Source organism: Anarrhichthys ocellatus, unplaced genomic scaffold (assembly GCF_004355925.1).
Source record: "Anarrhichthys ocellatus isolate YVR2014 unplaced genomic scaffold, GSC_Weel_1.0 scaffold9, whole genome shotgun sequence".
Taxonomy (NCBI): domain Eukaryota; kingdom Metazoa; phylum Chordata; class Actinopteri; order Perciformes; family Anarhichadidae; genus Anarrhichthys; species Anarrhichthys ocellatus.
This window is the reverse complement of record NW_022280039.1, coordinates 2,693,083-2,710,078: the sequence shown is the minus strand read 5'-3', so window position 1 is coordinate 2,710,078 and position 16,996 is coordinate 2,693,083. Positions and strand designations below refer to the sequence as shown.

Here is a 16,996-nt window from a genome sequence, read left to right as displayed (position 1 = left end):
TGTGTGTGTGTGTGTGTGTGTGTGTGTGTGTGTGTGTGTGTGTGTGTGTGTGTGTGTGTGTGTGTGTGTGTGTGTGTGTGTGTGTGTGTGCGTGTGTGTGTCAGAGAAAAAGAAGGCTTTGCAGCAGTTATGTTAAGTGTGTTATGCAAAATCCAAGGTTTTAACATGTGATTCATTTTATTATTTTTTTTTTACGCTAAAATAAGAAATCTCTCAAATCAATCACATTTTTGGTCACAATTATGCAAAATATTCTGATTTTACAAATGACCTGTTAAGTCCTGAAAAGAGTTCTCTTTCACACTTTAACTAAAGCATGTATTTTTAGTAGTTTATGTGCTCTTGTGTTTTACTGTGTGATATCTGTAACAGTTTGTGTGTGTGTTTGTGTGTGTGTGTGTGTGTGAGTATGTGTGTCTGTGTGAGTGTGTGTGTGTGTGTGTGGGTGTGTGTGTGTGTGTGCTCTAGAGTGAGGGAGAGAGAGAGATGAATGAAAGTAGAATACCCAAATAAAGATAAACACTGTGATGATGAGGGTCAGTTTAAATAGAGGGTGACGTGATTCTGGCCACCAGTGATAGACATATTATGGCTTACTCAAAAAGGTTTTAACTCACGCTTTAATTACGTCAGCTTTAGAGAAGCAGATATGTCTCTGGCTGTGTAATATCCTTCAAACCCCAGTCTCATAATCTGGTGTTTATGATTGGTGCTGAGATGATTCAAAGACTCAGGATCAGTGCTCCTCTGTCTAAACATCCACCCTGTAACCACTAAATACTGTAGTTATGAGCTACACAAGAATGAAAGATAACTATTGACGGTACATAATCAGACTCTCTTCAAACTAATCCTTTGGTAAAATAGCTCATTGTCTGGTTGTCCCTGTAGTTTGAAGTGGCTGCTGGCTTTGCTGTTCTGTGAGGACTTGATGTTTGGCTTTAAAGCTCCCTCTACTGGAAGACTCCTAAACCACATGACGTAAAACGAATCTATCCTAACATGATATCCAAACAGGCTGTATAAATATAGATAAAAGTTATTACAGATTAAAAAGGGGTTCAGAAATAAATGGACAATTTTTGGTGGTGAACGGAATTTTTTTTTCTATATTTTGTTGCATCTTTTCAGTTAAAAAATGTAAAATGGATGTGTTGTAGCAGAGGTTTGTCTGTCTGATTAACATGTTCCCAATCAGAAGACGTATGTGTTACACCATACAATAGACGGAGTGAGGAACTTGTGCAATAACCCAGGTGTGGTTACAGCATAATACAACACTGATGCTGAGCAGATAAAATTAAACGAAATCAGTTACAACAAAGTCTCGCTACTCGTCATCTCAGACAAAGAAGCAGCAGGAAACACAACAGAAGATTGATGGTACAATAACTTTCAATGACTCAAAGAAAACATTGTCACCACATAGTTTGTACTGTGGAAGACAAATGCCTCCCCGGGCTTAAAGGTCAGAGGTTCTACTCTGTCGCATCTGATGCACAACTATGCAGCCAAATATCTGTGCAATGAATGCTCAGAAGACAATAAATAGGAAGGAAATGTCAGTGTTTTCAACTGAAAGCAATTATGTGGATTGTCTGAGAATAAGGGCAGAGGACGACAGCGTAGTTTGGTAGTCACTCTCCCTGCTGGCTTTGTTCATGCTCTTGACATTGAGCTGACTGCACATGTTTTCTGTATGATCGAAACAATACGCAAAGGTTTTAAAAAAAAAAAAATCAAAAGAAAAACTGTTCCTAAACAAGTTACAGCTCAACGTAGTTTTGCAGACAGACGGTCACAGACAAAAAATTCAAGGAGAAACGTATCATACTGAGGATCTTAATACTGTGTTGACAAGACAATAGCTAATGCTTAAGAGGAACCTCCGGGGATTTAAAACAGATGGCTTTTTATAAATGATGATCCACAACACAGGACAGGTCACACTTAACTTCACGTCGTTCAGTGCAGCTTTATATTTCTATTGCACATAAAGAAGTTTACACAGCGCTTAAAACTAATGAAAAGTTTAATTATTTCACTTCCATTAAATTAAAGCAGTGATAATGCAAGCACTCATCAAGGTGACATTGTGACTGCTTGGTGTGTGGTTGGTGCCCAGGAAGCTGGAGGAGTCAGCGGGGCCAGGGGCCACGGAGAGGATCATGTTTATCATGCCTACATTCATGCATTTCCAAATGAAGCATGAACTCCCAGAGGAGCACAGACGATGCTAGTAAACGTCTCATTCTCTCGGAGAAAGTCAGGCTGAACCACGGAGAACAACAAATAAATAGCCACCGAGCAACGACCGAGTCTGTTTCAGGAGCCGGCCCAAATGTGTCGAAGTCATTAGTGGTCCAGTAGGTACGACCACCCACTCTGACCAGCTCGCCCTCCTGCGAAGGAGTCTCTCCAGCCGCAGACAACAGGGTTACTATGCTGAACTGATGGAGGCATGAAGACACATTATCTTAAACTACTATGACATTCAATTTGAGAGAGATTATCCACTTTATATTCCAATAATATTGTTGCCTGGGCACACATATGTAAAGAAAATCTCTTCAAATGTTGTCAAAAGTACAAATTTTCACCATGAACATACTGTTTACCTATATGATACAAGTTTATTCGCTCATTTTGTAAAAAGTACAGAGAGGAGTTTCTAATAGTTTGTCTTAGTGATTTAAAGGATAGATATTAAAGACACCTCCCCCTCCAATAGGACCTTACATTTGAATCTGTTGTTGACTATATTAGTTTAAGTTTACTTTATGAACTCAAGACTTGTATTGATACAATCTTTATTTAAAAAAGGATTATAATCATATATGACAAGATGTGCTTATTGTATAGATTAAAGTACATAAATTGTGCTTTTTGTTTTTATGAGCATTAGAATCATTGAAACACATCACGTGAAAATATGCAAAACTTCTTTTAGATAAGACATTATCAAGGTTTTTATCTCTAAAATTCCCATGCAAACAAATGAAACTTACTGAAATAGTTGGCTGCAGTAGTTTGGCCCGCCTCCCTCACTTGCCGGTGCAGTCGGAGTAAACCCGCCCCTGTTCTTGTATAAATTCAGACCGTGTCAGTGTGTGAGGACACACACTGCTTCAACCACGTCCCCGGCTGTAGCCCTCTGCCACTGGGAGGCCTCCGATTTGTGGATTACTGGATGGAAATGTCTGACACGGTCAAACCTCTGACCTCCTTCCTCATAGAGGACATCCTCTCCGTTAAGGACGGCACAATATTTGATGGCAAACGCTGTTCACAGAAGATGGAAAGATGGTCACAGTGGAAAGAAGCATCTGAAAAGTTGTCAGAGCAACTCTGCCCTCAGGGGACAGCATTTGGAGTGCAGACAGGTGAGATCCTGCAGGCTTTCAATAGCAGGAATGTAATGGATAGACGACCCGGTGGATTGTGTGTATTAGACTTTGATTCGCAGAATAACGTTTTAGAAGATGGCATAAATAATAGGTCTGTATCATCAAGTTGTGGCAATGTTATAAAAAAGTTTTAAATAATTGTTTTTTCCAAGAGTATGTTAGTGGCTGTTTACCTTTATAATGATTATGAACCTCCCCACAGCCGGACTACACCAAGCTGACTGTTAACAGAGTCTTCTTCATTTGTCTGTGCTTTATAGGGTCCCTGGACACATCCTGTCCCAGCACCTCAGAGTCCAGCAGTTTTTCCTCCCCGGGGAAACAGAAGCGCTCCAGAGCTGCGTTCACACACCTCCAAGTGCTTGAACTGGAGAAGAAATTTAACCACCAGAAATACCTGTCTGCCCCAGAGAGGGCTCACCTGGCCAGCACCTTAAGACTAACCGAGACCCAAGTGAAAATCTGGTTTCAGAACCGCCGGTACAAGACGAAACGAAAGCAGCAAACATCAGAGTTCTGTAAGGACGTGTACAAAGCAGAGGAGCTGTGTCTGAGAGACGAGCTAGTCCGATCATCACTAATCACCTCCTTCTGCAAAGCCTACCAATGCAGACCCTACATTTGGGACTACACGGCCCCCTGGGGGCCCACGTTATGGTGAAAGTGACATGATGATGAAGCTATGACTTACTTTTAGTTTTCCTGATATTAAGGCTCACTATCAAAGTTGATTATTTGTTATTTTGGCATTTTATTCATACACATTCTAAAAGTTTCTTTGCTTTAAGAAAAATGACAAAATGACATGTCTTGTGGTAACGGACACGATGTGGGATTGCATAATTAAACATTTGATCACTAATGTCAGTTGCAGCATTGTTGATGAATTCTTTATCAAACCATTGTAGTTACATTTGACTTTTCTTTACAGCTCGGTGTTAAAGAGTACAACAATACAGTAACTTATAGAGAAGAGCAAGTGTAACTAGCTCATTTGTCACATAACTAGTCGTACTTTCAGCAAACTTTAATCATTTTGTTGACATGTAGCTCAGTTTGCAGCTGGGTATTGACAGTCGTACTATAATACTGACAATGTGAGCGATTCATACGGGAGACATTTAAAGCATCTCTGTGGAGTTAAACTGTGATAATACAGCACATCTCCATAAGAAGATAAGAGCAGACAGAGATGAGGGTGATATTGTAAATGAGGGCCAAAGAATGAGATCTGATTCCTTTAAAGAGCTCCTGACCTGATTACATGGAGATAAACTGACATCATGAGGAACGTCATGAAACGAAGAAACTGCAATTTCTGCTCTGAGACATTTAGTTTAAAATGGCTGTGTGGTAATCAAATAAAAATCATGAACAGATTATTTCATAGAGAGATTATAGCGGTTTCAGTCAAAGACAATAGGAACAGATTGGAAAAGATATGAAAACATGTGTTTCACAAAGAACATAGAGTATTAAGACACATATAGCAAGTAAACAGTACTGCACTGTAACACATTCGAATTTTAAATGCACTGCAACTTTCCAATGTGTAATGCTCCCATTCTCTCTACTTGTGGCTGTGGAACATCTGTATAATCTGGTCATGTGGCAATTTTGCCATCAGTTTATAGGACATCCAACCATCTGCAGTTGTGTTAGAATGACACATCAGGGTTTGTATTTGAGCTGTCCTGCAACAGACAGATACTAAAGTAGATGTACTGTATCTTAGAGTGTTCTGATATTATCCATGCCTTCAATATAGAGTGTTGCGTTCTTTTGTTACTGCATGGCCCCCTGTTGCCCACCACAGGTGAGGTCGCTGCCTCTTTCATCACGAGGCTGAATGGAGTTTGAGCGGTAGTCGTTGTGTGTACAGCAGTTAAGATATTTACATGTTTTGTTGTTTTTTTTAAGGTTGAGTAAAACATGCAAATAAAAAAGGTGCATTTCTGAATGAAGTCTGGCAGAATACTCTTTACTGTAAATCATGCGTGACAACATGCTCACCATCCCTGCACATTACATCTCTATTTAATGGCTGAAATACTTACTTCATAACTGTCAAGTGTGCCTCTTTGAACTAAGAAGAGATTTCTATCATTTCTTCAAAGAAGAGTTCTACTCTACTGTATGAGTTTGTCTAGAACTATATTTAAGAAAAGATGAATAGCAACAATGTGACCTAAGAAGTGACTATAGCTTCATGTAGGTTAGCATGCTGGGCTGATTAAGTACAGTGCTGACAAGATGGCATGCAGGATTTAGGGCTTTACATATTTAAGGGGGGGAAGTTTGTGGCGACACAACCAAAGTGTGAGCAGAGGACTGATGGAATTGATAGAGGGAGACTTGAGAGGTCTCACGCCGTCTGACTTTGTGAAGTTGCCCTCATGGGGATTACTCTTATACCTGTGGCAACAAGTGTCATGACCTTGTTTTTCTTATTCCTCACTGTGATTCCTCTATCCTTTTAAATCAAATCTAGAAATTGATATGAGCCTAAATTGTACTATACTATTCAAATGAGCGAAAGTTGAACATATTGTGGCCTATCTATGAATGTAAGAAGCTAATCTTAATGATTTCCTTTAAGTGAGTTCTTATCACCGGCACCATTCATTCTAGGTCCTTGGAGTAAACAGGTAATTAGACATGAAGAGGGCAGATAGCATCTGTTTTGACGGCATTGAAAATCTGACAGTATCTCTCAGCATCTCTCGGTGTCTCAGGCCGTTCACGAACTCGATCAGATAAAAAAGCTTGTTGAAGGGTGAAGCTGAAGGTTAGAAGAACTGTTATTATTTGCACTTGCCATTGTAAAACCTGCACTTCCACTGGCTCAAAGGGACACGGTACATTGATTCACAAACACAGAAGACTTAAAAACAACATCCTCTTGTCTGTGTCCCTCTCTGGTTCAGGGAGTATCTCTAAATCTGTCTGTGCATTACCTGGATTAACTGGATTTGGCAAGTGAATGATGAAAAGCAGTGAGCAGGAGTGCATAACATTACTGCCTCCTCTCCTCTATAATTGGACCGTAGGTTTTGCCAGTTTGGCCACATAAATATTTTCTGTGATATGGAAATAAAGCAGGCAAATGCCAAGAAACAGTGTTAAGTCTCGGCTCTCAAGAGTTGATCTTTTTTTAGTTTTTTAGGGATCTGATTGTGAGGTGCAGTGTGGTCATGGAGCCGTCGTCGTGCTCTTCAAGGTGGCCAATGGTGCTTTGAAAAACAAGCAGATCTTCACAACAGATGAGGAGAAAAACCAAACCCCGACCACAAAGACAGCCTTTGTCACTGCTCCAATATGCCGTGACTGTCTGACAAATTTGTTGGGAGTTGATAAGGTTTAAAAGAGCCCTGATCTTTTCACATGGGAACACTCGTAAACTTCCTCGGATAATGTAACTGGATCCCTCATGTTACGGTACCAGTAGAGCAGCTGCCTTTCTTCTTCCATAAGCAGATACACTGCTGCTTATCCGATGGTTAACATTGATTGTGTGGCTGTGAACGGTGTGTGTGTGTGTGTGTGTGTGAGAGAGCGAGCGAAAGAGAGAGAGAGAAACAAGAGGAAGACTGGCAGACAGAGAGAGAAGAGTAATTTTCCAGTGTTCTTATCTGTGGGATAAAGATATAAAGTAGTGGGACAGTTTACTTCAGATTCAAACGATTAGAGATCAGTATGACAAGGAGAGAGGACATGGGCTGAGGGGGGGGGGGGGGGGAGCTCATTGTGCACTTCAGATAAACAACCTGCTCAGGGACAAGGGCAAAAACTAAACACATCAGGGACAACAACCTCACAGCAAGTGTACGTGTCCTCGTGCATGCTGGTTTGGAATAAAGCTCTGCACTGTCTCCATCTCAACGAAGGATCAGATCTGCCTTGTGTTTGTGTCATTACATGTAGGACACACGTGTGAAATAGAGCAACAGTGCTGGACTGATTATGACATCAGCATGTGTATCCAAACACAGTGAAATCACAAGTCGACATCATCTCATACCTTTGAGGATTGTTCTCCGTGTCTGTGATGACAACCTGTAAATGATACTACACCGCCCTCTGCTGGAGCTGTAGGACTCCTGCAGGAGACGCACTGTACTGGTAAAGGGTTGGTTCTCACAGATTGGTTCACATTTCTAAATATTTCACCTTAAAATGTGTCTTCCTTCAAACTGGCTCAATGCATGTGACAAGGAGAGGAGAACTCCTAGTAAAAGTGCTAAGTAAGTGTTTTTATTAGAGATAAACAAACATATGTGCAGAAGATGAGCACTGTGTGTGGAGACTAGTTACATCAGCAGTGGGTGGAGCGTATGCATGAGTTGGCGGAGGCCTAAACAGGTGCACCAAGTTAAGAAAGGAAGAGGTCATAACTGCATTCATGTTAATGGCTTTAACTCTTTTGAAAATAGTACTAATTCAAACTGTATTTTACTTGTGATAAAGGACTAATTTATCTCAAAAGCAGTTAGACTCAGTGCCGTTTCTTCTTCAGGTAGAAATATAGCTACACTGGAAAAGCGGTACTTTCAACTAAAGCCTCATTAACTTGTAAAGCTTGTGTATTTTCATGCAGAAAGAATAAAAACAAAGCACCATCTTCAGAAGCACTTAAAAGACTGAGGCGCGACATAGAACATCAAAGCAAATACTCATTCAGTTCAGAGACAAAACACACAAAATCACAACATTCCTCACTTGCATGTTTATTTCAGCTCCAGTGTTACATACTGTAGCAGCATTATCACAATCATTTCATATTAGCATGGTCATACTTCCCAGCATTCCTGTTCTGGAGATGGCTCTCTCTCAAAAACCATCCCAAGTATTTGTGCGTACTAAAACCATTTACATAATGAAAATCCCCACGTAGAACATCAGCCATCCTGTCTCCTTTAAAATGTAAGCATCTATTAGAAACACTACTTTGACATGTTAAAAGTACAGGACAAAAGTGTTGCAACAGTTTGGGAATTATGATTCACTATTATGAATCACCACTCCAAAGGAAGGAAAAGCACTAATCTGACTGGCTTCATTTTACTTTTGTTCATCAAATGATTCACTTAATATCAGGAGGGGAGTTTTGTCAACGGACCCGACTGAACAAAAATGAACACATCGTGGGCAACAAACTGTGATTACACTTCGATTAGAATAACACATCATGAATCGATGCTAATTGAGACATTTTTATATTCAAGCTGAGAAAACGGCTCATCCATTCATGTGAGATCCAAAACAAGTAGCGAGTATAAAAAGTTTAAAAATAAAAATAGGTCATCATGTAATTTTCCAAACATATTGAAAACCTTCCAAAATAACATACATACTGCTTTTTCTCAAGTACTTAGGAGTCAATGAAATATTTTAAAAAGGGGAAAAAGGATATGCTGAGGCAGAAAATACTTTCCCGACAATAAGCCTCGAGAGGATTTAGAATTTAAGTGATTAAGCAACTGAACACTACTCTGGTTGGAAACTATGCAGCTAAAAAGGTGGCATGACAATTCAGGCAGGCAGGCAAATAGCATTGTAATTACAGGTTAAAAGTAAGATGCATAGAACACAATGCACGTCTTTGGTATAGTCACAATTAGCGCGCTGTACAAGCACAAAGAATCTGCTGAGGGTTTGTGAGACCACTGGAATCTGAACTTTAACAAGGGGGAAAAACAAAACATCCTTAATTAAAAACAAATAAATCTAACTGCTTGCTGGATAACATCCAATATCTGGAGGAATGTCTTGACGACTGAATGGAAAGTATTCCAGAGGTTGGAGAGCGCAGAGAGCACACAGGAAATGTGAAAGTACAACAGGATGAGTGACAATAAAAGAACAAGCATTGCCTGCTCACCAGCTGATCAGTCACCGGTCTCATGGAGATCACCCAGTTAAAAGTTACGATGTTACATTTTGGATCACAGAAAGTCTGCACTTAAAAGCTCCAGTCATACTGTAAAAATAGTTAATATATAATGTACGACCTTGAGGTTCATGGTCAATGTGACACACGTAAACAAAAACAGGCCACTCGAAAGCTCAACGTCACACCGGTACAAATAAACGTCAGGGTTGAGACATGGACAACATCACAAGTAACGGCTGCATTTGATCCACCTTTGGACCGTTTCTCAGAAAAAGTCACGGTCACCCTCACCTGAACACCTATCATCAAGCTGCCGTCTCTCTACAACGGGTACGATTCTTTAAATGGGACGATTACTGAGCAGGATTCAGGAGCAACGGTTGGTTAACTGGACTACTGCTGCCTGCGCCCCGTGATGCTGACAGAGAGAAAGAGGGTCTCTCATTAGGAAACTACGCCATTTTGCACTTTAAGCAAAATGATATAACACAAAAATAGGAGTGCGGAGATTAAGCACCTCAGTTATGACATAAAGAGCCACTATAAGACTTGATCTTATTTCAGAATAAAACGCTTCTTTGCTAGAAAAATGTTCTCTGTGAAAAACCAGAGGGCAAAAAGAAAAACTGGTGAAGCCGTGTTTAATATTCATGAGGCACTTTGGAAAGTGCAACTGTTGTGGAGTGAAAATGAGGAATGTGTTGTGAATGCCTGTTCTTTTTTTTTTTTTTTTTTTTTTTTATAAATGCACAATGAAAAAGAAAACAAACAAACAGCATTGCGTTTCCTCCACATCCGTAAAATATAAGCCTCTGAAAGCTAACAAAATAAATAAAAAGATTCAACATTGAGAACTATAAACATCACTCAAGACAACTTGATTCTCCTCACGGCCTCCACGTGTAGAAGACAGTTTGGAGAGTTGTAGTTCATGAGTTTGTGGGGTGGAGGAGGAAGAAGAGGACCATTCAACTCTTCTTCGTGTTTCTGTCCTTTTAAGAATACTAATCTCGGTTGCATAATCCTGGTTGAGCAACATCCTAACTTGAAACACACAAATATTTAGGTGAGGGAACAATAAGGGAAGCCATTGTCTGCCACTCCTTCAGCGAGACAATAAGTGATGATATTTCCTCAAACAGCACACTTTCCATTACATGGGTCGAGGTCCCGCCTCCTGTTCACGCTGCTGCTTAGTCAGGAAGTACTTGAAGAACTCGTACACTGACCAGGCGATGGCAGTGGAGGGCATCTGGTATATAACCCGAGCTTGGGCCCCTTTGAAGAAGGCCGCTAGGCCACCGAGCCGGTACACTGTCCTGAAGGCATTAGCCATTCCCGATAAGTGGCCGCTGATCTTCATGGAGTTAAGCGCTACATTCTCTTGAGTGTTGAGCAGAGTTTTACAAACGTCGAGGGGAGTGGTTATGGCTGCGGAAATGGCTCCCGCTGCTGCTCCCGACACTATGTGGCTGCCGGGGTGGTAAAGTCTGTGAGGGTTCAGCTGCTCCTGCATCAGCTCGTAGATGATGAAGTGAGCGGCCTGGAAAGGGATGTTCATGGTCAGCTGTGTGCTGTAGCTGCGGTAGAAGGCGCCCAAACCCTCAGTGCGCGTCACTGTTTGGAGACAGTCCACAAGTCCTCGATATGGCGAGTTGTACATTTGCATCCTCTGCTTTACCACTGAGCCACGGAAAGACACGAGCAACCGCGTTAGCATGATCCATCGCATACAACTTTATACTTTATTCAAGTAATGATCTTGAAGAAGTCACTTTTGCCGAATGCGGAAACAATGAGGGAACTGAGCCTATGGCCCACTGTGATTCTAAAGGTTATGGCCGAGATTATTTTGTATTTTTAATTCCTGTCAATGTGTCCCATGAAAACAAACCCAACAATGCATCTGTTTGTTTGTGTGACCTCCCCTGACTGTGGCCAATTTATTGTTGCTGAATTCTTTAATAGAGACGGGCCACACATGTACAGATTCATTTTTAAATAAGTCCAGATAATTTCGTTAAACAGCTGCGCAATGTTTTACTCAACACAAACAGGAGGAAAATGGCGCATTTGCTGTGGACTATTTTCTGCTGAGGATTAATCTACATCTACATACAAAGTATATGGGGTATTGGAAACACAGAAAATACTTGTTTTGTTCACTGAAGGTTTTGTTCTTTTCATGGGATTTGTTGACAACAGGGAAATCATTTAAGTTAAACAACTTTTTCCATTAAAAGTGCAAGAAAGAACCTTTTATTTTTCTTACCTTCAGCTGGGTTCATGATGGCATCATGGAGAACAGTGGCCACACTACCCGCCAAACCTGCAAGTACATGAACATATCTGTCAGGTCTTAAATGAATAAAAATATCAATGTTCAGTAGAGGTCGGGGTGATTCACCAATTTTTCATGCTGTTTAAATGCTAAAATACACTGCATATCCCAGATAGCATGTTTGATTTTTTCATATTTAAAATATGGCTTTATAACTCCTTATGTAAACAAGATATGGCATTAAAATGATGCATCCTTGTTGCGTAGCCTAGTGTGAAAGCCGTTGGATCACTCGATTGTAGTACTGTGTTGGTGGAACACGTACCATTGGCCAAATGGCTGTTGCCTCCACTCTGCATGACGTCACTTAGAGAGCGTTTGACCTGCTCATAGCAGGCAAAGTAGAGCGCGTGTGCGGGCCCCGCTCCCATCATGGTGATGTTGAGGCCCCTCAACGGTCTGAAGACCCCCTCAGTCTGGGTGATCCTTTTCAGAGCCTGGTACACACCCCGGTACTGTGCATTCGGGTCTGGCTGCAGACTCTGCATCCTTGTCTGAAAAGAATAAAAGAGATTTTTAAACCATTGTTCATCATTTAAAGCTAACTGAAGGCTCTGCGTGAATGGGACTCCAAGTGGCTTTAAAGTGCGCACCTGTAAGCCAACGAATGATTGATGCATTGTTTCCGCTCGGGCCGTCACATTGTTCTGACATTAAGTGTGGGAGGCTGGTGTGGGAGGCTGTGGCAGCTTTGTTTGACTCAACCATGCCAAGTTATCTGGACACCACAAAGCATGTTTGTATTTGCAAAGAGATCTGGGGCCGGCTAGGCTACGTCTATCTCCTGCAGCATGTTTCCTTCCTCTGGCTTAACAATAAAATATCTCTTTCATTTCCGTTTGATCCAGATTTTGGTACTTGGGGCACACAGAACTTTGGTAGCACGGTTAATATTTTAAGTTAGCATGGCTGAATTTATGCAAAAGTGTGATTCTCTTTTTTTAAAGGCCAACAGAGAGATACAGTTGTTTAAAGACTTACAATATCAGTTTGCTTTCAAGATAATCTGAAGGGCAAATTATTCTGGGCGAGTAGAAAGCGAGCCGCAGGCCGTTCAAACTGTACCACAGGACCGGGCTCTTCTATAGTGACAACTATATGACGACCAAACGCCTAATACTCAAAGTGTATGAACAGATAGTGAAGTTATAGTTCGGTTTAACCCTCTGAAATTAGGTTAAAATTTGTTATGGTCTGCGAAAAGATGTGAACACTAGAGAAAAATGGTGTTCATTTATCAACACAGAATGACTACTGGCCTGGCCCAGATATCTCATTATCAGACTGTTTACTCTCTCATACTGATAACAGCATTGGTTTTAAACAGTTGGGCTGTATCCACACTGTGGTGAAGTCTGTCACATGCAACAAGTATCCGTGTTTGTCCAACGAAAACAAATCGTACTTTCGTAAAAACATTTTACGATCACACGGACCGCACCAACGAGAGAGTGCAGCAATTAAAAAGTCAATCAAAATGCTGAGTCAACAACATTAAGTGTGTTCAGATTTGGACGTGAAGAAAGCTGTGGTCTAACATGGAACTTTAAGGAACCATTAAGACAGAAGATGAAATGTAGTGAGAAACTATTAGTCCAGCAGTTTAGGGTCTAACTTTAGAACAAGCATGCAGAATAGATCCTTAAGTTTCTACAGTAATCAAATAATAGGACTAAACATGAGCACTGTCTGCATATAAATACGTCATCTATATAATTGTCCACTAACAATCATTTAAGCACAATACTAAAACAAGGAAACACCCCCCCTTCTATTACATCACACAGCTTCAGCGGTCCTGGCTCTGTGGCGGTTTTCTAATCAACAGAAGAGCAGCCACACACACACACGCACACACACACACACACACACTTCACTGCAGGAGGCTGATTCCAAATGTGCACAACAGCGATAAGATCCACCTCCTTGCATTAGCTCGGGATACTCCCCGAGTCCTAGCTGTGCCGGTTCATATTGTACTTGTGGGAGGTTGAAACATACCGGTTGAAAGGTTCAGTGGAGAGTGTTACAAGTATCCACTAAAGCAAGTCGTAGTAAACCGACGTTCTCGACCTCGAGCTTGATGTGAGACACCAACTCGTTACTTTAACCGAACTTACCTTGGAAATAAATTAGTTATTTTACATTTTGAATAAATTGAAAAACAGGTTCTTTGTTAACTCCAGACACACACTGATGAAAGTGAACGAGCGCCTCCAGCTGAAAGGTGCTTGTGTAAGAGTAGAAACCCTGAGAGGAAACAGCAGCAGCGGTTTGTGTAATCGAGACACACGAGGATTCATTTGGAAAGACTACGACACTGAAACAATGAGGACATAATGTCATTTATTTTTCTTGCAGTTTGTTAATGAAGTCGTCTGTGCCACACCAAGATGAAGATTATCAAAACAACACTATATTGTTGGGCAGAAGAGGTTGTTGGGGCAAAGTTCACATTCAAACCAACAGTTTGTGATTTACTTTACAGACACAAGCTCAAAGTTAGACGTTCATTTAACTCAGCATCTGAACATGAACTTCAACAATGGCCTTTAACCCAAAGATGGCACTCATTGATGAACAAAAAACACACATAAAAAGTGCTGACGTTAAGAGGGAGTGATGATCTCTGGTCCAACAATTAGACATTCACAGAGCATCGCCTCAGTAATTTGAGCCTTAGGTACGAATGACGTTAAACCAATTTTGAGGTTTGTTTTAACAAGAATGAGCTCAAAATAAAAATATATGCTATGAATAAATAAATAAATAAATAAGCTCATATTATGTACATATGCTATATGTATGTGCACTTTACCATTTGTAATATCTGCTTGGATAAAATGCATTTTGTTGTATTTGCAACAACAATAAATTAAGTTAAAAACAACACAATAAATAAATGTCAAAGTGAATAGATTGAGACCATGTGACATATTCTCGGTTAGATCATGTTGGACATTTCAACAGGGACAGTTAACTTTCGTTCATTGGTCAATCAATTAGTGCTCACAGGAGAAGACTTTGTCGCTGCACTAACATACACTAGTTACATAGTTTTGCAACATTTAGACAATGAATTGAAGACCCTTTAATATTGGAGGTAACGTTGAGTTTTGACACATTTTGACATATTTTGCAGCCAAACGAGGTGCTTGACCTTCGCTTACCCTACGTATGAGTAGGGCGAGTCTGGGTAACTCATGTCGTAACATTTATTACCTAAAAACTAAAGAAACACAGGAGAGCATGGACACGTTTCTACACACAGCCAAACGAGCTCAAAGTGAGGAGACCTTTGCTCTGACCTCGCTGAAATGCGAGTACATTCAGGTGACACTGGACCTTCAGCTCAGCTACGTTAGCAAAGTTAAACAGTTACATCGCGAGAGAAGCTACACCTATAACTACATGCCCGGTGTAGCTGCAGGAGCACGTGGTGTTTTAATTAAAGTAGCATCACCCTGCTCAACTAGTTTGTTCAGTAGGCTGTGGAGCTTTCATGAGCTAACACCGAGGCTAACTAAGGATGGGCAGGTTGAACACTTTATGGCTAATGTTCGTTAGCACGCAATAGCACGCTTGTCTTTAGAGTTAGCAGCGTAGTGGGTGGTTGTTAGTGAACGAGCCGTATGTGTGTGAGCCGCCTCTGCGTTTGCGTTACCTTGACAGAGTCCACCGGGTACATCACCGTGTGCTCCAGGACGCCCGCCACGGCTCCTGCTGTCATGTGGGTCCCCACTGAGACATGAGGCGGCAGGCTCTCGTACTCTCCGACGCTATCATCGTCTTTGCTTTTCTCCAGCGACGCCACCACAGGATCCGAGCTCAGCTCCATGCGTGGAGAAGCGCGCGCGCTCTCTCTCTCTATCTCTCTCTCTCCCTCCTCGGTCTTCCGCAACGAGATAGCACGCTCAGTCAGAGAGGTGTCGGCGGCGTGGACAACCACAACACCATCTCTACTTACGGGACTTCCAGCGCCCGTGTGACGTCGACAGCTGGGAGGCGTGGCTACTGTGACAGTGGACCAATCGGTTCGCGGCTCCTCAACAATAGGGCGGGCTATTGGTTGAAGGCGAGCAATGAAAAGTTTCCGTGGTGGACTGCGCTGCCGTGTATCCCTGCTCGTGTCTGTTTTTGAATGGGTTTGACAGAAGGGTAATCGCAGTGGTCCTTCTTGAATAGATTAGTAGGTTTGGTCTCCTTATCACGCGACATCTGTTTGTGTTATTACTATAGATAACTCGTGCAGCTCTCGTACCAGTGGTGAACGTACTATTCAGATCCACAGGTAGCATAGTTTTACACAAGTACAGTACATACATATTGACATCAGATAGTTATCATAGGCTAAGTGTTCATTATGCAGGGAGGCCCCGTTCCAGAGAGCCAAATTCTTAATATATTGGATTATTTTTTACTGATTCATTAACATATAAGCATTTATATAATGCTGTTATTGATCGAGGTGAATCCCATACTTTCTACTTTGTATATTTTCTGATTATCAAGAACATTGCACCATATTTTATTAACTGATCATATGTATTGTAAATAAAATCTGAAAGACTTGCAAAGTAACTTCTGAAATACACATGGGGGTGCAACAAGTATAACATCTTCATCTGAAATTCAGTACAAAGATAATGATAATAACAATAATATGTATAGTTCTTTGCAAGCTGGGAGCACAATGTGCTTTCCATAGACAGCATAAAAAGAAAAAAAAGATTAAAATGATCGATTGAGGGAAAAATAGAAGTAGCAAAAGGGAACATTTCTTACTTTTGAATAATTATTTTATTAGTTATTTCCTCTTCTGGATACTTAACTTTCTAGATCAAAAAAAGTATCACAAGTATTCCATTCAAGAAGGTAAAATGAATAAAGAGAGCTTGCATAACAACGTTACCCTCTTACATTTGAACATACTGATCTGCACACATCAACCTTACTTCCCGTCAAAGGGGTGCACCACATCCATGCTTTAGTTTCAGCTCCTGAATAAGAAGTGTAAATTAGCTGATACTCAGATAATCTGCTGATTTGACCAAATATACTAAAGATTCATTGGTTCTGCCAAAACCACTTTTATTTTTGCACATCACAGAGAGATCCGACCCTTTTGTTTCCTCAATTTTGATTGGTAAATGATGTATAAAACTAGGCCGCGTGACTTACCATTGGCTGAAACACAAAGCCTTCTGCAGTGTCATTGTGGGGGTGTTGGCAAAGCAGTGTGACATATCAATGACTCAGCGTTATAGGAGCCTTGGATCTGAAAGACACACTTGTTTGACCAGTGTTGTTACAGCAAGTATACACATGTTTAACAGGGAAACTATGCTTCTCCAT

The 16,996-nt window shown here is 41.0% G+C and overlaps 2 protein-coding genes across 2 annotated transcripts; one reads left to right on the top strand and one right to left on the bottom strand.

Moving 5' to 3' along the window:
* Positions 1–3,190: 3,190 nt before the first annotated feature.
* On the top strand, positions 3,191–4,401 carry nkx3-1 (NK3 homeobox 1). Its single transcript, XM_031849727.1, has 2 exons — positions 3,191–3,383; positions 3,668–4,401. The coding sequence occupies exons 1-2, from the start codon at positions 3,191–3,193 to the stop codon at positions 4,066–4,068; spliced, it is 594 nt and encodes a 197-aa protein (XP_031705587.1). The 3' UTR covers positions 4,069–4,401.
* Positions 4,402–8,118: 3,717 nt separating this feature from the next.
* Positions 8,119–15,615, bottom strand: slc25a37 (solute carrier family 25 member 37). Its single transcript, XM_031849756.1, has 4 exons — positions 15,306–15,615; positions 11,907–12,135; positions 11,573–11,629; positions 8,119–10,983 (listed from the first exon to the last, which is right to left on the bottom strand). Exons 1-4 carry the CDS (start codon positions 15,477–15,479, stop codon positions 10,454–10,456), a joined length of 990 nt encoding a protein of 329 aa, XP_031705616.1. The 5' UTR covers positions 15,480–15,615; the 3' UTR covers positions 8,119–10,453.
* Between the last annotated feature and the right edge of the window lie 1,381 nt (positions 15,616–16,996).